The following is a 22,369-nucleotide window of genomic DNA, read 5'->3' on the forward strand; positions in this document are numbered from 1 at the left end:
AAGGGTTTACGTGCCAGCCAACCATACGGTGGTGAAAACAGATTGGATGGCGCACTTAATCACATCTGGTATCCATACTGTCAAGTTGGATCAGAATACAAATATGAACACCGCCGAATAAAGGACATGAATTTGAATGTTTGAATCCAGCTATTTGTTCAAATACCTACACATTCTGGTTAAATAAGAATATCCAAAAGAAATGAATACACGTAACCTTAGAAATGGATATATCAAATAGTAATAAATGGATGAAAAATGTGACTCGACCCAATCCACAAATAATGACTTTAACTTATTAAGAAAAGAAAGCAACATTACTAACACAAAACGCATAGTACGTCACGGGAAGCTAATGTTCCTAATTCAGCAAATGGGCAAACTGATATGATAAACTGATTCCAGAATATACATGCTACTTATCTAAATCTGAAAAGTAAAATGGTTGTACAAAGAAAGGGCAGATCACACGTTACTGATATTCTTGTAATAACAGTATAAACAGTTACTAACTCAACAAGATGTAGCGCCAAGACAAATTGCACTTTTTTCCATTAAACATAGGGCGTAGTGCACAAGATTCTATACTACAAAAACAAGAAGGGGATTCCCAGGAACAAGTCTGAGTCGATCACTGATCACCATTGTCCATTGTTAAGGCATGACAAGGAACATACAACATGGGGGAGAAAAGTTGTCCTTCAAACTATTTTCCGGTGTCCACTGAAGGCCCAAATCTGTAAATTTTCAACAATGGCAACTTCGATATCAAAAAGACTGAAATTTGCACCAGACTACTCTTTATCTGGGAATTCTCAGGATTAGCAATAGAATATGTTATGAGTGCGGAAAAGGAAGAGCATAATCCATTATTCCATCCTAGGCATCAAGAACTAAGTACTGGTATTTCAATCCAAAGAGTATTCATTATTTATTATCAATACCAAGTAATGATTTAACCGTGCAGTACTCTAATGAAAGGTATTCACTTTCAATAGGGTTTAACAAACAGCATAAGGTGAGTATGCATGTAGTACAACTTTATAGTAGAATTGTTAGTGTCCAAGACATAAAAGTCCAACAAAACTGAGGAAGCAGTCAATGAAAATGATCTTTCTTCTTTCTTAAGTGTTCTTACCTTCAAATTTTTGTCCCAACTCCCTGTACACAATGCACTCCCATCAGATGACATCCCAAGGCAACTTATACGACCATCATGGGAGTTTTGCAGATTCCCCAAATTAAGTACCACCTGCAAAATTTCAACGAAAATTAACAATAGAAGGTAATATAAACAATAATGAGGGAGAAAAAAATGGCAGAGGTGACCCACAAGCATTCACAATAACTTGAACTCAGATACCCTTTTAAATGCAGGTATACAATTATCCATTAAGTTGGCCCAATTCAAGACCAGCGTTCTAAACCTCTTGGCCTATAGCACTAACTAGGATCTCTTGATACCATTCAAGGTGATCTGCAGCAGCATCCTCTAAATTTGTATGCATGACCTATGCAGGTTGATGATGTGGGGACTAATATGGAAGGAACAGAAGCTAGCCTACTTATTCATGGTCTTGGGCCCAGTGCAAATGTCATGGGCATAAAGAGGGGCGCCATAGGGCGCAAGTGTCCTAGTTGGGCCTTAAGCCCATTAGTGTTAATTAGTGTCTCAGTTATTTGTCTATAGGAATAGTACCGTATTGTCTAGGCACAAGAGGTGTTAGTCCTATGTACCTTTTATATTCAGCCCATGGGGCACAATGGAAATCAAGCAATGAATTATGAAGAAACAATTCTAGTCTCCCTCAATCTCTCAAGCTCTTGGCAAAGCATAAGGCCTAGTTATCACCAAGCTCTTGGCAAAGCATAAGGCCTAGTTATCTCCCAAAATATCCACGTTCATAACAGCAAACATCAATTCATGTAATTGTGATAGTTGCTGAGGAGCACTTAAAAGGAAAAATTAGGCAATCAGTTCATCATGTTCCATTGCTTTCCCCTGTGGCTAAATTTCACTTAATAATCACATTTGCATGCTTATTTTGCTACTGAGTGGCAATGGAGTTACACTTACCTAACATAAAGATTTTATCACTAGTGTTAACTGCTTGCCAAACATTGCTTAACTATGAATTTATGTGGCTCACAAAAGTAAACTGTAATCAATTATGCCATACAATGGGAGGAAACTGGACAGTGGTGAAAACAGTAAAGTGTAACAGTAATTTGTCGATTATGAGCATTAGTTTTTCTTTGTAATATATAATAAGCTGTATCCATTCCATGGCAAATGGTAAAAAATGCAAACCTCGGCAAGAAGTGTGTCCCACACATAACAGTCACCATTGGAGTAACCAGCAAAAAGTAGCCTTCCTGATATCGAAAATGCAATAGATGTAACAGTAGGTAGTTCATCATCATTTCTATCAGGCACCCTACTGTACACCTGAAGTTGGTGCCCTGTTCTCATATCAAATAATCTACATGTGCCATCATCTGAGCCAGTACCAAACCTATGGCCATCAGGAAAAAACTTCACACTGTTAACGTCGCCCTCATGTCCATGGTAGGTTCGAACAGCTCGACTTGCAATTCTGATATCCCACAGCCTCACAGTTGTATCACATGAGCCAGAGACAAACATATTCGTATTTGATGAGTTGATGGACACACTGAACAAGAAAGGGAAAGATCAGAGAACTCAAAACCAAACAAGTACACGAATAAGATATAGCGAACTCCAAATATCAATGCCTGATAAACCAGCACTTTCAATTAAAAAACTGTAAAGCGGCAACACAATTGTGCTACCATATATATTAATTTGATGTTCATGTATTTGCTGCATAGACAACGCATTTGGCACATATGCATCGGCTAGACTAGTTGGTATGTACTGCCTAATTGTACTAGGGCAATTGCATCCAGGACCAGAATAAGTGATGAATATCAGCAACCTTAGGCAAGTTACCCAAATGTCTACTGTGCTGCCACATGAAGATCTTAGTACTCCAACTCCGTTCCAACAAACACGCGCGCGCGCACATGCCCACACAATACCGAATAAAATGCACTACCAACACATATCTCATGGTGGATCATTGAAACTAATGTGATGTTGTAGATGTTTGTCCATTTTCAATAAACTTAGTAAATAGAGATATTTGACTCATGACAAACTAAAATAACCAAAATTTTGGAATGGAATGAGTATTTGTTATTACTAAAATTACAGTCAGTGCTAAAACTAAGCTTTCATGTCCAACTGTAGCAGCAGACAAATACAAATCAGTCATTTATGTAGGTAAACTTTATTCAACTCCACATGAATAATAACATTGACATATTGGTAAAGCTAGCAACCTAGTGTGCACCAGCCTAAGTTAAAAATGTATGTGAGAAGATACCAATTAACTTTAAGAGAAATTAGCAGCATTACACATGACACTAAAATATGCAGTCCTCAAAGAACAGACAATTACCTTTGAACATCAGCTGTATGGCCTGATGGAAATTCACCTCCAAATATTGAGATCCTCTGTCCAGTAGTAACATCCCAAAGAACACATGTCTGATCACCGGAGCTAGTAATAAGGCGAGTTTCCTGATCTGGGACATATTGGCATGACGAAACATAGCCCTTGTGTCCAGTAAGAATTCTTGATACTGGCATGTTCCCATCTCTGTCTGCTTGAGAGTTGAGATTGAAAATAGAGCACGCGCTATCAAGACCACCACAGGCAACAGATTGTCCATTGGGTGCAAAAGCACACGTCATCACCCATGGGCAATGCAGCTTTATGGCATGCGTTTTCTGGCTTGTCAATGCATTCCACACAATTAACCTTCCATCTTGAGAGGCACTGACTATCCAATTCTTTTCAGGGGTCCAATCCAGAGAATATACCTGCGATGACTTAGGAGTTAATAGAACACCACTAAACCATTTCATGTAGCAATTTTGCAAGTAGTACCCTACAAAGATAGCTGAAGTGCTGAATTTCCAAGAACCACCACAAAACACAAATATACGCATCTTTGAACAGCTGGAACTCCATGGCTCCAAAATTTTTCATAATTTTGGCATCATGAGGTGTTATACTCTAGTTATATGACAATAAATCTGGAAGCTCCTAATTTTTAGAAGTGGCATCAAAGCCAGGGCAAACAAAGGCTGCCACCAAAATAATGGGATGATATATCATGAGATGGGGAGACTTAATCCTTGATAGCTTACTTCTGAAGAGAAAGAATGATTTCTTTTTACAGCGATGACTTGACCCTAGAAGTAATCCCTAATTTAAGTAAACATTATCCCTCTTCCCTAATATAGTAACTCTATAGAGATAAACCCATCAGACTACAGAAGTATTTACCATTATCCCTCTTCCCTCATATAGTAACTCTACAGAGATAAACCCATCAGACTACAGAAGTATTTACCTGGACCTCATTACATCTAGCTACCAATTATCAAATAATACTTCAGTGACAGGTTCATGCGGTGCTACAGTATCTCTGCAACAGAATGTACATGCAGAGAATCCTGTCCCATAGCTCAAACATCAACCTCACAATGGTATCTTTTGTTTCTTCATTACTCTGGCTCCATGTAATTATCATATATTAATCATCTTTATGGAAAAAGCACACAGATAAGAAGCAAACTTATCACTCTGACAAATGAAAGCTACCGGTTTATCCACATCATGCTGCAACTACAACTGGTTTTCAACCAGTAACATGTAGGCGATATAGTGATCATATGAACGCACTACGTGAAATATGTTGCACTATATATTTTGTAACAAAAGCCAAAAGGGAACCTTTTCTATGGAAGAGCTCTGGCTATCACCAGTTCACTACTTACAGTGGCCACAGTGACTTCAGTTGAATGATGATTGGCCCAGCTTAACACATATCCAGTTGTACCATTGATTCTCTCTTGTATAGTTGATGGTTAAATACTAGAGTTGGCTTTTTTTTCCTCAGGGATATGGAAAGAATGGGTATGAAGTGTCCTCACTGTTCACTAATATTTTTAAATCTTATTATAGCAACCTATAGTTATCGAAATTCAGATTCACACTTCGATTCAACATAAAGATGCATATTGTCTGATGATAATATTATCTGATTAGGGACATAATGTTAACTCACTGTAACCAGAGCCAAGCTTTGCCAACGTAGTGCAAAGTACCCACAATTCTATTCACTTGGTAAGATTACTCTGGCCTGCTATAAGAAACTAAAATCATACAGGATCAGGTTTACATACTGATGGTCTGATGGACCAATTCCAGTTGTTGGCAAATGTTTACAAACCTTGATCCCTAAATCCTGCACTTGCAGTTTTCAAAATTCTATATGGCTCACTTAAAAATTCCCATAGACAAATTGCACTCCAATTTAACCTTACCACACATTCAGTCACAGTAAGGCTTATCTAATTACGGATGAAATGCCCAAAACGCCCATAACAGTTTCATAACTTGGTACGGCAAGTCTTGCTTGCCGGATGAATCTGATGATGCACTTTCTACAGGACAAAGTTAACTGAACACTTAAAAACTCTATCCCCTTAAACACACAAGGGCCTTCAAACTTTGAACCAACAACCTTAGAAAGTGCATCCAACCTACAATTCCCCAAACCACAAGCCAACTTCGCTGTAATCAGCAGTACTGTGTCTAGAGAAATTTAAATGGTGCTAAACCCTAGTAAATTAGGCGAAATCTTTGAAAATTATACAGAGGAAGTTGAGGCTGAAGACAAGTACATCACAAGGAGTCCAGGACGCACAAAACGCCATCCAGGTCAACAAGCACGCACCTGGAAGCTGGAGGCGATCCTATTGACCAGTTATTACTTATTAATCACGACGAACAATAACGCAGGTAGGAATTGCTAGCACTATCGACTCTAATCTAATACAATCGCAAAAGCAAAAAAGGAAATCCCAGCCATCTCACACTCTCAATTGCACACGACCAAACGGAAACTAAGGGAAAAGTCGCAAAAGTTGTGCCGAAATGGAGGTGAGAGACCAAAGTCAACAACCTTTCCGCTATGGCCCTGCAGCGTGCGGCAGCAGACCAGATCCGTCGGGTTGAAGCTCACCGGCAGCCTCCCCTGCGACTTGGAGTACCTCGCCACTGCACCGCGCAGCCGCGCGCAGACAGAGCAATCAGCAAATGCCCGCGAATTCCCCGAACCCCCACGAAAGGGGTTCCCGACGAGGAGCGGGGAGAGAGAGAGGGCTCACCGTCCGTGTCGAGGAGCGTCTCCCGGCGCTGGCGGAGGCGCTCGCGCAGGGAGTTGACCGACGCCGTCGCGGCGGCGTGCTTCTCCTTGAGCTCCGCCACGGACGCCATGGGTGCGGCCCGCTGGCCTAGCCTCGCGACGGAGACCGCCGCCGCCTCGGGATTCGAGTGCACGCGGGTGGGGATCTACGAGGATCCACGCATGGAGCGGAAATTCCAATGGCTGCGGGTATGGTAGGGGGGAGCTCCCCACGGAGGAGGCTGCGGGACTAGGACTAGGAGGAGAGGCGGCGGCGGTGGCGGCGACGACGACGGGAAACTGACAGGGTGGAGGGAGGTGGGGAGAGGTTGGGGCAGTGTGTGACTGTGTGAGTTGTTGGGGGACGCGTTGGGTTTTGCCTTTGGAGAAGAGGTGGGGCGAGTTGCTCGCCCGTACAGCGCATGACATCTGGGGCCCGCCATCGGGAAGTGGGTCCGGCTGGCGTGGGGGGTTTGCAGGCTGCTGAAGTGGTGACTGCTGAAACCGCAGTGACCGTTGAGGTTGTACCAGACTACCAGTTCGCGAGTTTTTACGAAAACAGGGTAAAAGATCATCAGGCCATATTCTTGGTAAAGCAGTTGGAAGCTGATTTCACCTTTTCTAGAAAAAGCAAGTTCATTTCTTTGAGTGTGCTGATATTTTGTTTTCAGAGATTAATCCCTACCATGCATTGTAACATGTGTTTTAAACAGCAGACTGTTGGATTGCAACGCTATAGTGTTTCACTCTTTTTGTGCAAAGAGCTGTTAGAGCGGCTCAATGCTATAGAAGACTACCACAAAATTGTATAGATTACCATTTAAAACTCTAATCACTACAGCAAGAGTAAATATAGCAATGAACAAGATGGAGTCAAGTTTAAAAATACTTAAGAATGAACAATATTTTGTTAATAATTCATATAGTTTCATCGGTTTTAGTTAATCATGGTCTTTTGTTTGACAAAGATGATAGATAAATGGCCAGAAGCATGCATGACCTTTCTCTTGTCCGTGAATTCAGACGTTACGTGGAAATGATTTGTTTAACAATGTATCATGTTATAATTCACTCCTCCCTCTTACACACATTTTGAGGTTTATTGATGGGCATATCAAATTTTCATAGCAAAAGTAGTATTTTTAATAACCCTATGAATTGAACAGGGAATAAAAGTTCTTAGGGCGTCCGCAATGGTGTTCAAATCGCTAGCTATTTGATCTCTATGAAGAATGTTATTGGCTCTCAATGACAATTCACAAATAGCTAGCTTAGGAAGTCGCTAACTATTGTAGAGAGTATTGTGAGAGAGTTATTTCTAGAAGATCGTGCTAGATTAGTTATTTATGAGTCGTTAGCTATTAAGAAGTCGCTAGCTATTTGATCTCTCTCCTCGATAGCCAATGAAAGTGCTACTTTTTTATTATTTTTATACGTCATCTCGCTAGCTATTTGTAAAGTGTTATTGAGAGCCAATAAAATTTCTTCTAGCTAGTTATTTGATAACCATTGCGGATGACCTTATTTAAGTAAAACGACTATAAAACTAGTGTACATTAACCATGTATAGATATCTACTGCATCATTACAATGGTGTTAAAATGATCCTCCATGTTCACTCAGAGGATCCTAAAATTATGAGGCTATTAAAAAAGAACTTATGTTGTTGAATTTTATGATAATCTAATGGTCTAAAATAACCCAAATGGTTCATTTATAGTATAATTGTAAGATTATAATAAAAAACAAAGGAATACAATATTAGATTTTTTAATAATCTAACAACTTAGATGAAATAAAAAAACTATGTATAATACAACTATGATATAATCCAAACTAGAAAATAAAAAATACCTATGTCATTGGATTTATGACGATCTAACATTTTAGAATAAATCAAATAGTTGATGTCTAATACAACTACGTAATTAATTGAAAAAACTACACCAACCTTAGGTTAACAAAAGTCCATGTTTAATACATGTAATAGAAGGAAAAATCAATAATAAACAAATTATGAAAAAGGATCCTTATATTTCCATACGAGTTGGAAAGGAAAATACCTAAATATAAATTACATGTAAAACACCTTTTCACAAAAAAAAACATGTAAAACACAATTGTTGTAGGCAAAGAAGTCATAAAAACTTTGAAAAAGGTTGACATCATTATCTCTAAGTGAATGTAAAGAAAAAAATACCTACATAAATAGTCCATATATTTTATAATTAGTACCCCCTCCATTCCAAATTATAAGAGTTTATGGCTTTTCTAGATATATAGCTTTTGCTATGCACTTAGATACACACCATGTCTAGTAGTTAAAACAATCTATCTAGAAAAGCCATATCATCTTATAATCCTATGTCCGAGAAAAAAAAACACATTGGAGCCATATAGATTTATCAAAAGATATAGGAAAAAATAAGTAAAGACTCCAATGTGGATAGAATAGGTATGGAAATAGATAATAGTAGTACAGAATTAAACCATCATTGTTCCAACTGGATTATTTCATATATTAATATAAGAATCAAGGAAACTACAATAATGTAACAGGAGGGATTACATGCACGCACAAATAGCTATCCAACATGCATATCAATATCGGCATGTCCGTGGAAAATCACCAAAGTACACTTTTCATAAATGTCGCCTCTGTCCTGCTTCCGATGCTCTATGCCTTGTCATCTTAACGTGCCTTCTCTTTGTGGCTCCAAAATAGTGTCTGGTTCACGAGACAAAACGAGGCAGGTCAAGACTATCCCATTTCACACGTGTTTGGTTCACAACATTTTTTTACGAGACTCAGTTACAGAGACGCAGACACTCATATATATACGAGCGTATACTCACCCCTTTGAATGCATATAAACCTTTTTGCCTTTTTCTTAGCATTCTCAAAACAAATGCTTGTGAACAAAGCATTTCAGGACCATTGCGGCATTGCCATGCAGGGTTAGGAATTAGAGCTGGTTACATGTTTTGGACCATTAGATGTCTCGCTACGTACCGGCCGGGGCATGTGGCGGCTACTAGTTCTTCTCCCCAAGCTTTTTCTTTGCTACCTGGAACGAGCGGAATTGGCTCACTCGATCGGGGCTGGGCTGCCTGCCGGTCCCGGGCTCTTCTCCTTTTTGCGCGGTTGCTGAAACAGGGTGCCGTGCCGAGTATCGTGCGCTGGTCAAGCTTTTTTCCCCCAAAAATGGTCCATTCAAAGTTGAGCCCGTCGATTGAAAAGTGAAAACGATAGAATCCAAACCCCCCCAAAGATGATGGCACCTGCGTTGGTGACGGGCGCTACGTGGTTCTTAGTCGAGGGGCTTGGCTCAAGAAATAGGCCTGGCTTAGATTTAAAAAGTTTTTAAATTTTGATACTGTAGCATTTTTTTTATTTTTAGTTGATAAAATATTGTCTAATCATAGAGTAATTAGATTTAGACAAACTGTGATGGAAATTTTTTAAAAAGTTTATCTACAGGGTGGGTCCAATCCCACCAACCGGAAAAAAAAACGAATTCCACCCGCCATCATCGATCGACGGTTCCACCGGTGACAGAGCACATTGACAGACGGCAGAAAACCTTTCCCGTTTGGACCATCATGACATATATCAATATATATATAGCGCCTGGCATGCTGAAAGCTGAATGAAGATTATTATTTTTTTAAAAAAAATACAGATACATATAATCTCATGCTACTCGTACATTTAGACACGTACGTACTACGTACACGAAGCTCACGGCGACACTGGCAACTTCTAACAGTTTTTTTTTACACGAAGTCACAATCACAGATTCACTGCCCAGCCTGTCCAAGGAAACTTCTGGTGCTACGAAACATGAGGATGCTTCGCTCTTCCATTCCATGGATCGCATTCGCATCCATGCACTACAGTACACCACGGCAACAACCACAATTATTCGTGTAGCTTTATTCGGTTCGTCCACAGAGAGCCCTTGCTGTAGCCTGTATAGGCCCAACCTTTTTCACTCGGCAATCCATCATGCAAGGTACTCGCAAAATTAATCATGTGCCACGGGATTAGCACCGCCGTGCGCGGTGTATTATTGGGCGCCACCGGTGTACACACAGGCGCCGTAGCCTGCAGGGGTCGTAGAGAGAGAAGCGAAGTTAGAATTTATCGAAAAAATAAAAAGAGATCAGATATGAAGAAAACGATTGCTGACGCTACACGTACTGCCTTTCGTAACAAAGTGGGCAGTCCAACAACAAGCAAGCATAGAGATCCGGACGCCTAGATAACCCGAGAGATGAGTCATGAGTCTCATGAGTGTATACGTGTACAAGACTAGCAAAGCAAACTCGGGCACTATCACATTGTTATGTTTGTATGATCATTATGCTCAAAACATTGTTATGTGATCAAGCATGGTATCTGCGGCATCGAATAGTGGAACACGAAAGAAAGCGTCCTATCCGCAACTGCAGAGTGGACTAGTGGAGACGCTGTGCGTGTGCGAACTGTCAGCACATGACAATGGATGATGAAGAGGAGGACAATGGACAGGGGATGAGCAAAGCTGATTTTCTTTTATCATGCACATGTCATGTCACCATTGTCATGGTCGTCTGCGGGCTGCAAGATCTGCATGGACAAAAAGCCCAACAAATCAGGCCATGTCGGCGGCCTGAGTAGCTAGCGGCAGCGGCTGACGCTCCGTGACGACTATGAGAAAGCATGACGCGTGCGGACGATTCCACGGGCCATCAACAACAAGAACGATTGCCGAGCAAGAGAGATGGGATCATCGGAGAGAGAGAGAGAGAGAGAGAGAGAGGGACGCCGGCACACGTACTTGGGTTCTCGGAGGTGAGCGTGGCGGACGCCCGGAAGTCGCAGTTCCACGGGTGCCGGCCGGCCGCCTGGTACAGCTGGTTCATGGCGTACGCGGCGTGCGCGCGCACCGTGTTGGGCTCGAAGCACGCGCCGCCTGGCTGGATGGCGCCGCAGTCGACGCCCAGCTGCGAGCACGCGTAGTCCAGGTCCGCCTGCAGGTCCGCGTCCGAGGCGCCGTCCCGCGCCACGCACCACCCGCCGCCCTGCTTGGGCTGCGCCGCCGCGCTTCCTCCTCCTCCTCCTCCTCCCCCCGCCGCCCCGGCGCTGGAGGAGGAGGTGAGCCCGGCGTCGTACGCCATGGTGAGGTCCGTGTGGTACAGCCCGAACGAGCGCTCCGACGTCGGGCCAGGCTTGAGGTCCTCGTCGTAGAGCGCGAACAGGTACGTCTCCACCGACTTCCCCGGCATCAGCGGCGTGCCGGCGCCGGACCGAAGGTGCGCCACCAGGTTGGACACGTACGCCCTGGCGTTCTCCGCCGTGGCGCCGGGCTCCCCGGCGTCGCCTTTCGTCGGCCAACCCGTCTCGGCCACCACGATGTCCACGCTCCCGTACCCGGCGCGCACCAGCGCCGACTTGACGGCGTCCAGCTGCGCGTCGAACATGTTGGTGTACCTGATCTTGGACCCGCCGTCGACGCGGCCGGCGTTGGGCTGGAACAGGCAGAACGCCAGCGTCTCCGGGCGCGGGTCCGACTGGTACGCGAACCACGGGTACGGGTTGATCATGAAGGGCGCGCCGGTCCGGCTGAGGAACGCCAGGATCTGCTGCAGCTGCGGCGCCACGTCCGGGTGGAACGCGCCCGTGGAGGGCGGGTCCGACTGCGCCATCACGCCCATGGTGTTGACGGTGGAGAACCGGATCCCCGCCGCGCCGTCCCCGGCGGCCAGGGCCGCGGCGCGGAGGTTCTGCATGGCCGGGAGCAGCGCCGCGGCCAGCGTGGCGTCGCCGGACTCCAGCACCTCGTTGCCGACGGCCACGGCCGAGATGGTGGTGGCCGGGACGAACGGCAGCACGTTGGCCGCCAGCCACCGCGACGCCGCCGCCGGGTCGGCGGCCAGCGAGGGGATGTCGCCGTTCGCCACGCCGACGACGACCGAGATGCCGGACCCCGCCAGCGCACGGATCAGCCCCGCGTCCACGCCGTAGAGACGCACCTTGGAGATGGACGTCGACTTGAGCAGCTTCGCCGTCTCGTCCGGCGACGGCAGGTTGTCCGCCACCTCGCCGTAGTTGACGCCGATGTACGGCTCCGCTGCTGCTCCTGCACGTACGCGCGCAATGTGGCGCAAAGAGATCCAGTTGCAGAAGAACTTTACGGCGGATGGGTAAAGCCTGGATTTCCTTCCCAATCCGCCAACTTTCCGTGCACTTCTCGGGACTCGCGATCGAGATCGCTGCTCCGCGAAAAGGAAAAAAACAAACAAAGGAGAGAAAAAGAGATTGCTATTTCTACTTCACTAGTGGTAAAAGAAAGAGACAGATTGGTGCTACTCACTCGAGGCGCAGACGAGGCAGATGAGCCAGATTGGCAGCAGAGCCGCGGCGGCGGCGGGCTTCCTCCTCGCCTCGGCGCCCATGCCCATGGGGATCCTGTCACCTGTCCGACAGAGAGCCCAGAAGAACGGGATTGGAGAAGAAGATTGGGGGGGAAAGGGACGAGCTGCACCTGCACTGCAGCAGAACGAGGCCGGCCAAGTGTGAGCTGAGCTCAGCCACTGTGTTAGGATTAGATTAGGAGTGGAGCCGTTAAAACGTGGACGCGAGCTCCACGAGATCGCCGGCTAGATGAGATGACGCAGGAGGAATCGTATGGCTACGCCTACGCGGGCGGGGGCTACCCACCCAGCAGCCTATATGCTAGTACTACTATGGCACTAGCACGGAAGGCCCCCACCGTGGCGTGCGGCCGTCGGACACGGGCTAGCTCGGCTTCGGCGCTCACAATGCAAGACTCTATAAGAGTCCAAGACAATTAAATACATATTATTTATGGTATTTTGCTGATGTGGCAGCATATTTATCGAAGAAAAAGGTAGAAAAAAAAATAAGAATTTAAGTTTTATTTAGACTCTAAGTCTACATTATTCGAGGTAATAAATAACTTTAGACTCTACGATAGAGTCTGTATTGTGAGTGCCCTAAGGAAGGCATCCGGCGAGTGGTGTGTATACGTGTAGTGTACCGGAGTGCGGGCGGCTGTCCGAGGACGCGCGCTGAGCTGTGGCCACGTGCGTGGGCCGTGGCGCGTGGACGACGGTCGGATCGCTGGACCCTGGAAGCGACGGCGGCGGTCTGCGGATGCGGCATGGCCATCTCCGACAAGGCTCGCAGAGGCAGAGGACGATGATGATTGAGAGGAGGAACGGGCGGGAGAGAGCCGTTGTTCCGCACGCGCCCGCCGCGGACCACATTGCCCTGGTAGTACACGGCCAGGTATGGTTGATTTGATCATCGCCGGGGTAACTTAATAATTTGGATTTAAACACCCCCTCCCCTAGATTTAAACTTTAGGTCTTGTTTAGTTCACCCAAAAACCCCAAAAAATTTTCAAGATTTTCTGTTACATCGAATCTTTCAACACATGCATGAAGCATTAAATATAAACGAAAATAAAAGCTAATTACACAGTTTACCTGGAAATCACGAGACGGATCTTTTGATCTTAGTTAGTCTATAATTAAATAATATTTACCACAAACAAACGAAAGTGATACAGTAGCGAAATCTAAAATCTTTTCGCATATAAACAAGACCTTAGTTGAGGTCGTCCGGGGTGGATTTGGTCATGTGACGACGACGTGATGGCGTAGGGACGGACAACCGCACGGGCACGGCCGCACCAATGGCTTTGTGTGCCTTTCTTTCGAGTATATGATACTCCTAGTTTGTACTGTACTGTACTAACGCGCAATGCATTGCGCTTTTCCACGGAACAAAAGTGGTTTCGTGTACCAAAGTTCTAGCGCGTGGGCTCCAAGCTCGCAACAGAGTACTGTAGCTGCGACGTGAGGTAATGGAACACAGCTGCCATCCCATGGATTGGTAGATGCTGCACATAGTTATATAGTGTGCTTTTGTTAGTTCAGCATCAACCGTCTAATCACTTTGGATCAGGTTCGTTGTCTTCGTGGCCGCTTTTCCGATCCCTTCCCTGTCCGCGAACCAATCTTTACGAAGAGAAACGAGTAGTTGCACGAGCATCAAACACGACAGGTAGAATGCACGTTTGATTATTTCTGTAGGAACTACAAGATGTCGCCAAGAGAGTGCATCGATCCTGTTGTCAGCAGCTTGAAAAACAAGAGAGGACAGCAATCAACAAGTAGACAATAAAAGACGCATGATGTTTTGGTCTATCGAGCTCGATTGTGCTTGGTGCAGCACGCCAAGAACCCGAAGCTGCCTTCCCAGGCCGGGCACAGAACGTTTTGTCCCTTGCTTTGGCGCATGGGTTGGTTTACCACGTTGCCTTTGCTTTGGCCCCTCAGACAAACTTCTCAAGATTATCGTACGGTCCGTATCGTATACTACGTGTGTACAGGGGATCCGGAGGCCATGGTAGCCTCTTCAAGTAGGCAGCATCCGTTCCGTTTGTAAGTCAGCACGCACGGCACGTGCAGGAGGACGCCGCGCGAAATACAGTAGCCGTCCGTTGTCCGGGCCTCCAGGGTCCGTCAGTCGGCAGACGGGCGTATACATGCCATGTTGTTGGGCCCATCCGGGCTGATATGGCCCGGTAGCTCATGTAAAACGAAGCACGGGCACGGGAGGTGTGAACGTGAAAACTATTTTTTTTTTAAAAAAATGCACTTTTATAACTTAAACAATTTTGAAACTTGACACATATGTACTGCAACTATATATTTGCTCACATATAAAAGTTGGCATGTAAACTCACTTTTAAAAATATACATACAAAAAAACACAAATTTCACATGTATGTGCACTACAAAGACAAAAAAATCTAGATTTTTGCCTTATGATACATGCGCATGAATTTTATTGTTTCCAAATGATTTTTCAGAAATAACTTTGCATCACAATTTTTCTGTGCGAGTTCGTGTATGGATGAACTACATATGTGTCAACTTAAAAAAAAATCAAATTATAGAAGTGCATTTTTTAACTAGTCTTCATGTTTCCATCTAGTAGGTGGTGAAACACCACATATTCCCCCCTGATAAGAGAGGTGTTGAGTATGAATATTGGTGTTTAATGTTCTCAGATTTAGCGTGTGATACATGTTCATTCTATATTTCCAAGTCAAACACTTTGTAACGCAATACCGACAATATCCACTTGAGAAGCTTTCCAAAGTGAAAACATAATGAAATGACCATAATAAATACACTTACTATCTACTCTTGGTTCAACACGTTTTCACTTTAGTGTTTAAGTTGATCCGATCATGTTACATCCTACCGAACCACAATTTTAAAATACACTTATTATTATTTGATCATTGAATTGTTTAATTTTCTTGAAAGCATATTATTTTTTTTAGGAGGATGGCATCCATTAAGTGTCACATTGAGTATATAACTTAGTTGTATAGCGCTTTTAGCAACGACTTGTAATGCGACATCTCTTCCGCTACTAGCACCTTTTACCATGACTTCTGCTCATTGCATACTCATTGGATAGAAATGTTATATCATTGGAACAACAGGTTTGCTAGCCTGGAGAAGTAGATCAACATGATCCTATCGAGTATAGAACAGTTGAAAGTACAATTATCTTAACACTACAATTTTATATTTTAATGAACTTCTTCATAATTGATTCAAACACTACTAAGTACTTTGGTAGCTTATCATTTAGAGCCTCTTCAATCCTAAAATCTTCTTGAAAATTGGATTCAAATGAATATTTTGCAAATTTAACATGAGGTTCAAGTTCATGCAAAAAAAGGGGTTGAAGGACGAAATAGGGGCAAAAACATATCCATCTATCTAACTTATACTGCAGCGCGAAATAGGAGCCCTGTTTTGGAGGAATAATGGTTAGAGGGTCGGATATTAAATACGAGAAGTGAGTAGCAGCCGTTATTACCAAGTTAGATTAGGTTGTATTTCATTAAGTGGATTATACCTTATGCTCAACAACGCAGTGTAACTAAAGGCAGCCCAAGGCGCTACATGAAAAATCTACATGAAAGCAATTTGTGTGTTACAAAAAGTGTGAACCTTTGAAATGGATTCCTCAAAAGCATCTTTTATCCAATTGTCCCCCTAACTATTTGGATTTTATTTTTCCCTGCTTTGGGATTACCGTGAATGTAAGTGCTTACAAACACGTGCAACATTTGTTTTATTAAACGTCCCTAGAAGACTATGTTGGAAAATATTTAGATTGACGAACTCATTATAAGTCCTTTATTATTAACCACAAGACCTATACTATTGAAAGAATATTTAGCTAAAAGTGCAAATTAGTCACCCTAAATTGTAGGAAAAATTATGCCACAAAAAACCAACTGAACTGCACTCAAAGAGTATAAGCTAACGATATCTTTATTTCCACATTGATTCACAACCTTTGTGTTATAATTTGCTTACTTTGCATAGTTTGCAGGGGAGATGAGTTTGCAATAGATCCATTGCCTACTAAGTATTGCAATTTAACTATTCATTTGTTTATACTATATTATTTTATGCTTATAAGCTTATGATGATTATTTGATAGTGCTAGTATATTTGATTGCAAATATAATGGTATCAAATTTGTATTATAATAGTTCAAATTAAAATTTATTGATTAAATTATTGAGGAAAGATTATAAACTTTGAATCTGGATCGCTTATAAACTGGACAGGGTAAAAGCTATAAGACCTGTGCTGATCAGCTTGGGCAATCCTGAGGCCTTGGCCTTGTTTAGAGTATGTTTAGATCTCAAATTTTTACATCCCAAAAGTTTTGGTTGTAAACTTTACATCTAAATAGGTTTTAGATGCTTTCAAAAACTTTTTGGTCTGCAACACATAAGACACATTTGCCCTCATTTAATGCTTGATTTGATTCATTAATTGAAGTACATGCACATGATTGCTGGGGGTATACCCCGTCCAACTCGGGTCCCTCGGTACTTTTTGGACAGTTTTGGGATTCAAGGGTCCCAAATTCCAAATCTTTACAGCTTATGGTTTACAGACCCCTGTTGACATCCATTCTTCCAAAAAGTGTACATTTCTCCAAAACATTTTGGTTTTTGGCTGCATCTAAACAGACCCTTAGTTCACCCCGAAAACAAAAAAGTTTTCAAGATTTCCCGTCACATCGAATCTTTTGGCACATGCATGAGACATTAAATATAGACGAAATTAAATGAATCTGTCTACTGCAAACTCAGGTGTTTCCAAGCCTCCTGTCACCCAGGTGACAGAAGCCTTTAAAACACTCGAATCTCACATCAAGTAAAAAACGGATGACAAAAGACAATCAGATACCTGAAATTTAATATTACAAGATCTATATCAAAGAGACCGGATATAAAAGAAAGGATCCAGGGAAAAATCTGAATAAAAATTTAAAAAATAGCAAATTAATTCTATCAAAAACAAATTGAAAGAAAGACAAAAATCAAATAAAATGTGACAATTTTTTTCTATGGAAGGCAAATAGGAAGAAATTCAAATTGAAAAACAAATTAAACATACACATTCTAGACTGTAGAAAAATACAAATGTCAAATGACAGATTAATTTTATGGAAGGCAAATTGAAAGAAATTCAAAGTGAAAACAAACATTACAAACAAATTACATAGAGCAGATAAAGAAACCATATTTACACCAGTAATACAAGAAATTTACACTGATAAAATCAATGTAAATATTACAATAAAAGACTGTAAGAATCTAAGGGTGTGAGAAATAAGGAGAGTAACTACATACAGTGCAAAGAGTTGCAGTTAATGAGTGTGGTTCCCAAAAATTCAAACAGTGGCAGCAGACAAATGGGACCCACAAAGCAAAAAGTAAAGAAAGATGGACGGACAGGATCAGCTCAAGGGAAACATCAGACAACCACAAATCCGAGTGACGCAAACAAAAATAATGCCCGGGCAACATACAGATTTTTCGAATTAAAAACTAATTACACAGTTTACCTGTAAATCGTGAGACAAATCTTTTGATCCTAGTTAGTCTATAATTGGACAATATTTGCCACAAAACAAACGAAAATGCTACTGTAGCGAAATCTAAAATCTTTTCGCATCTAAACAAGGCACTTGTTTACTTCCAATTTTTTTAAAAAATAAGAATAGTAGCACTTTCGTTTGTATTTGACAAATATTGTCTAATCATGGACTAACTAGGCTCAAAAGATTCGTCTCGCAAATTATAGGTAACTATGTAATTAATTATTTTTTATCTATATTTAGTGCTTCATGCATATGCCATAAGATTCGATGTGATAGAAAATATGAAAATTTTTGCAAAATATTTTGGGAACTAAATAAGGCCTGAGTTTTTTTTTCAAGCCGTAAGACCGGAGTGAAATTTGTTTATGTGATTGTCTGTCACCCTTTGGCCTCGTCGTCCTCTGGACGACTTTTCCCCACGTTTGTTTCCCTTCCACAACCCCAAGTCGCCAACCCACCGCGGCGCTGCGGAATCCACCTGCAACTGCAAGCCCACCAAATCGAGCGGAGCCCCGACGCCACCAAATCAGGCGGCCTCGGAGACGGAGATCCAGCAGGGTCGGGAAGAACCGGGGGAGACACCGTCAGAAGAGGAGGACCAGCAGCAGGCAGGCGGTGGTGGCGAAGTCGTCGGCGCCGGCGGCGGCTGCCGGGGTATCTGCGATGATAACCCGGTCGAAGCTGGTGGAGCAGCTGCGCGACTACCAGATCCGATCCCAGCACAAGTAAATCACCCCGCCCGCCTCCATTCCCCTGAAACCCCGACCGGAAAACTCTGCCTAGTCTGTCCGTGCTAATGGGGGTAGTCGCAGTGTGCTCAGATCTCGCGGGCCTGGACGCGCGTGGTGCTAGATTTGGTCCCATGGTCTGTGGTTAGGTTTTGTGTTGGAACTTCGTGGCTCGAGTTGCATTCGTTGTAGGTAATGGCGGTATTGCGATTGAATTCTGTTTTGCTTCGCGCATGCATTGTTAGTTCGTAGTGTAGATAATACCATATAGTTGTGGAATAGTGGAAGGCACTTGGTGGCTTTTGACCTTTCTTAGAGCAGTGTTTGTGCTAGTGATTATTTTGTAGATCTTGCTGTGTTCTCTATCCACTCGGTGGCTATTGATCTTACTGTGTTCTCAAACACGGAATTGTTAATTCCACCTTCTGCCACTTCATACATATAATCAATGACCAGCTCTTTGCAAATGAATAGGGGTACTCAGATTCAAACTGTGCTGGTTTTTGCATCTCATAATTTTTCCTGAATGTAGCACTACAGCGCTTATGGGTTTTATTCCTGTTTGATGAATTGTCTTGACTTACTATTTGCCACTGCATTTTTAACCATATCACTCTAAAGATAATTGTCTCTTCCCTAAGTTATACAACATGCACTTTCTCGATGATCCTCGAGTGGCAATGCTAAACCTTGTTAGCATACCGCTTCATGTTTCATGTCAGTTCGGAAGCTGATAGTTCTCTTAACCTCTCATGCAATACTGGTGGAAGGAGAACTATTTCTTGTCTCTGCTAGTTGTTACTCAGCAAATTGCACATTTACACCTGCTTCTTCAATGACCTCAACATGAATCTGCTTTTTACATTCTGCAGGCGTGACGTTATCGGAGCTATATCATGGGGCTTGCTGTGTTGTTTTCTGATAATATCTTCGTACATGACGCTATACTTCAGGCATTTCTGGCTTAGTGCTATTATTATCTCACTCGGTATTCTTCTCCCTGCTGGCCTGTATATTTTGAGGCAAAGAAAGCTGGCTAAGAAACGAGAGAGAAGACTATTGTTGCCCCTCTCTATGTAAGGTTGTGGGTAGGTTTCTTGTTTTTGCGCCAATTCTTGTCTTGATAGAATCCGCATTCTTGGCTTGCGGCTTGTCTAAACACATCCAACATTTTATACGTCTCTGGCCCCTAATACAGATCCTTATTCTTCAGTGTTTACCAAAGTTTTACAAGAGAAATGATAGTTTTGCGAGTAGACACCAGTTGTGTTGTCAGCTACAAATTTCAGTTTTTTTTTAAAAAATTTGTTTGGTCGATGCCTTCAGCCCAAAGAAACAACTCAACATGTCATAATATGTTGGGTGTTGCCATACCTGTGTATGCATATATTGTTTCGTACTTCTGATGGATTTTGTTAGCTGCATTCCATCCTAGCTCATTTGCTAAGTGAGTTTCTGGTTAAAATGTGGACACTAGATGTTTTTCAGTTTCTTGTGCACAGTTGATGTTTGTTTCCGACAAAGTTGTATATTTGTTGGTTTGTGTTGTGTTACGGAACAATGTATATTATTGATGTTCATTTCGCTGAAATTTGGCTTATGCTGATTTGTTGTGTGAGAACACTGTTTGCTTGTTGAAAAGTAGTGTTGAGAGCAAGAATAATAAGCCAGCCAGCAGCAGGCGTTATATGAATTCCACGTCACTAGCAGCCTTCACTAACAACCTACCGTATAAAATAGGCTAACTGTAAGAGCTGGCTGTAAAGGAGACTTGTATATTTATTATTTGTATCTGCATACACCAAGTGCATACGGCTTCTCGCTCACACGCAGGCTGGGAGAGTAAATATTTTCTCGTACCTTGTGCTTCAGCCGGCGAGATGCGAAGCGCCCGCTCGGTAATCTCTCTCCCACGTGGCTCATTTTTCTATTGACGTGTACATCTCTCAGCCGGCTAATACACGTTACTATACTTGCTCTGAAGAAGGCTAGCACACAGTAACAGTGTTGCAAGTTAAATTGTTTCCAATGCAAATAGTTGTAGCAGACATCAGCAAGTAGTGTTGAGGAAGGAAGGAGGCGAAGCGCCCAAACTCTGGCTAGGTGCGTGGAACTGTACGTCAATAAAAGTATGGAGTCTCCCAAACGGGCAGAGGCCAAGCAATCTTGGCCACTGACCCATTGGACTAAACCGCCCGGGGATGTCTTGAAATTGAATTGTGATGCCTCCTTCATTCCGGAGACCGGGACTGGAAGCTACTGGAAGCTGGGGTGTGCTGATTAGGGACTGCGATGGCGAGCTTGTGATGTCAGGGAGAGGACTCCTTCATTCCAGTTTATAAGCTCAGTCCCTTTCATGCCGAGTTGATTGCTTGTCTTCAGGGTTTGCAGCTGGCTGTGGATCTCGGTATTGGCCGAATCCTAGTTGAGACTGATGCACAAGAGGTGGTGAGGGCCATCAGGTATGATGATTACCACCTGTTATCGGTGGGTAACCTGATCGACGAAATCAAGTCCCTGGCGTGTTCAAGTTTTATCTCCTTCGAGCTTGTTCATGTTAGTAGAGAATGTAATAGAGCCGCTCATGAGCTGGCTGTGTTGGGTTATCTGTGTAATGAGGGGAGGAGTTGGTCACCAACTCGGTACACGAAGCTGTACTTGTGATTGTTGCTAACGATTTGTTAGGCAACGAGTAATGACAGATGAAACCCAGGTTCAAAAAAAAAAAAGCTATAGGAAAACTTAACGGCGCTTTTTGGAGCCTGGATTACGAAGGCAAATCCACAATGGTCTGAAAAATGAATATCACCTTTGGACTTATGATCACATACCGGCTTATAGTCAGATAAACAAATAAAATATGGCTTTGATTAACATTTTCTGGGCAATGCAGTAGTTAGTTTCAAACTAGCAGCAATGTAATGTTTGTTTGAAAAATGATCTTATGTCAGATGAGGGTGCACGGTGCATCATAAACCTGTGGGGAATGACTGAATGCGATAGTGATTTATTACCTCATTTATTCCACGAATCAAACAAAAACAAAGTGAGGAATTAACAAATGATGGACTACTCCATTTTTCAAACCAAACGGTCCCTAACCTGAACTACATTTCTTATACCAGACGTCTTCTAAACTCCAACATCATAATTCAAGTTTTGGAAATTGCTTCGTCGTATTTTGTTTTTGTTTTTGTTTTTTTTTCGACGTCTATTCGATGGTCTGAAAAGTCATGGTTAAAAATACTGTTTACTGATTTATTGTGAGAAAAAAAAGCACTGCTGGTTAGCAGAAAAAAGTACAGCTTATAAAACAAGCGAACGATGTTTTTTCAGGGTGTTTGACACA

General features: G+C 42.8%; 2 protein-coding genes and 1 long non-coding RNA gene across 4 annotated transcripts; 1 reads left to right on the forward strand and 2 right to left on the reverse strand.

Moving 5' to 3' along the window:
* Nucleotides 343–6,649, reverse strand: LOC8054193 (guanine nucleotide-binding protein subunit beta). Its single transcript, XM_002466646.2, has 6 exons — nucleotides 6,269–6,649; nucleotides 6,064–6,158; nucleotides 3,486–3,910; nucleotides 2,312–2,675; nucleotides 1,139–1,252; nucleotides 343–737 (listed from the first exon to the last, which is right to left on the reverse strand). The coding sequence occupies exons 1-6, from the start codon at nucleotides 6,375–6,377 to the stop codon at nucleotides 702–704; spliced, it is 1,143 nt and encodes a 380-aa protein (XP_002466691.1). The 5' UTR covers nucleotides 6,378–6,649; the 3' UTR covers nucleotides 343–701.
* On the reverse strand, nucleotides 9,923–13,017 carry LOC8054194 (glucan endo-1,3-beta-glucosidase 7). Of its 2 annotated transcripts, none has more exons than XM_021451509.1 (3): nucleotides 12,645–13,017; nucleotides 11,109–12,404; nucleotides 9,923–10,393 (listed from the first exon to the last, which is right to left on the reverse strand). In XM_021451509.1, exons 1-3 carry the CDS (start codon nucleotides 12,730–12,732, stop codon nucleotides 10,356–10,358), a joined length of 1,422 nt encoding a protein of 473 aa, XP_021307184.1. In that variant the 5' UTR covers nucleotides 12,733–13,017; the 3' UTR covers nucleotides 9,923–10,355. The 2 variants fall into 2 exon arrangements, with proteins under 2 accessions (XP_021307184.1, XP_002466692.2); XM_002466647.2 differs by having other exon boundaries at nucleotides 11,109–12,410; nucleotides 12,645–13,008.
* LOC8054195 lies at nucleotides 18,666–20,444 on the forward strand. The gene is made up of 2 exons (XR_002450314.1): nucleotides 18,666–19,017; nucleotides 19,893–20,444. It is a non-coding gene; the product is annotated as an uncharacterized LOC8054195 (long non-coding RNA).

Source organism: Sorghum bicolor, chromosome 1, assembly GCF_000003195.3.
Source record: "Sorghum bicolor cultivar BTx623 chromosome 1, Sorghum_bicolor_NCBIv3, whole genome shotgun sequence".
NCBI lineage: Eukaryota > Viridiplantae > Streptophyta > Magnoliopsida > Poales > Poaceae > Sorghum > Sorghum bicolor.

Coding starts and splice junctions, on each gene's coding strand:
- LOC8054193 (XM_002466646.2), bottom strand. CDS start 6,377: ATGGCGTCCGTGGCGGAGCTCAAGGAGAAGCACGCCGCCGCGACGGCG. Junction 6,159..6,268: donor GACGCTCCTCGACACGGACG/GTGAGCCCTCTC, acceptor TGCGCGGTGCAG/TGGCGAGGTACTCCAAGTCG. Junction 1,253..2,311: donor GGGACACACTTCTTGCCGAG/GTTTGCATTTTT, acceptor GAAATTTTGCAG/GTGGTACTTAATTTGGGGAA.
- LOC8054194 (XM_002466647.2), bottom strand. CDS start 12,732: ATGGGCATGGGCGCCGAGGCGAGGAGGAAGCCCGCCGCCGCCGCGGCT. Junction 12,411..12,644: donor CTGCCTCGTCTGCGCCTCGA/GTGAGTAGCACC, acceptor GCGTACGTGCAG/GAGCAGCAGCGGAGCCGTAC. Junction 10,394..11,108: donor GCTCACCTCCGAGAACCCAA/GTACGTGTGCCG, acceptor CGACCCCTGCAG/GCTACGGCGCCTGTGTGTAC.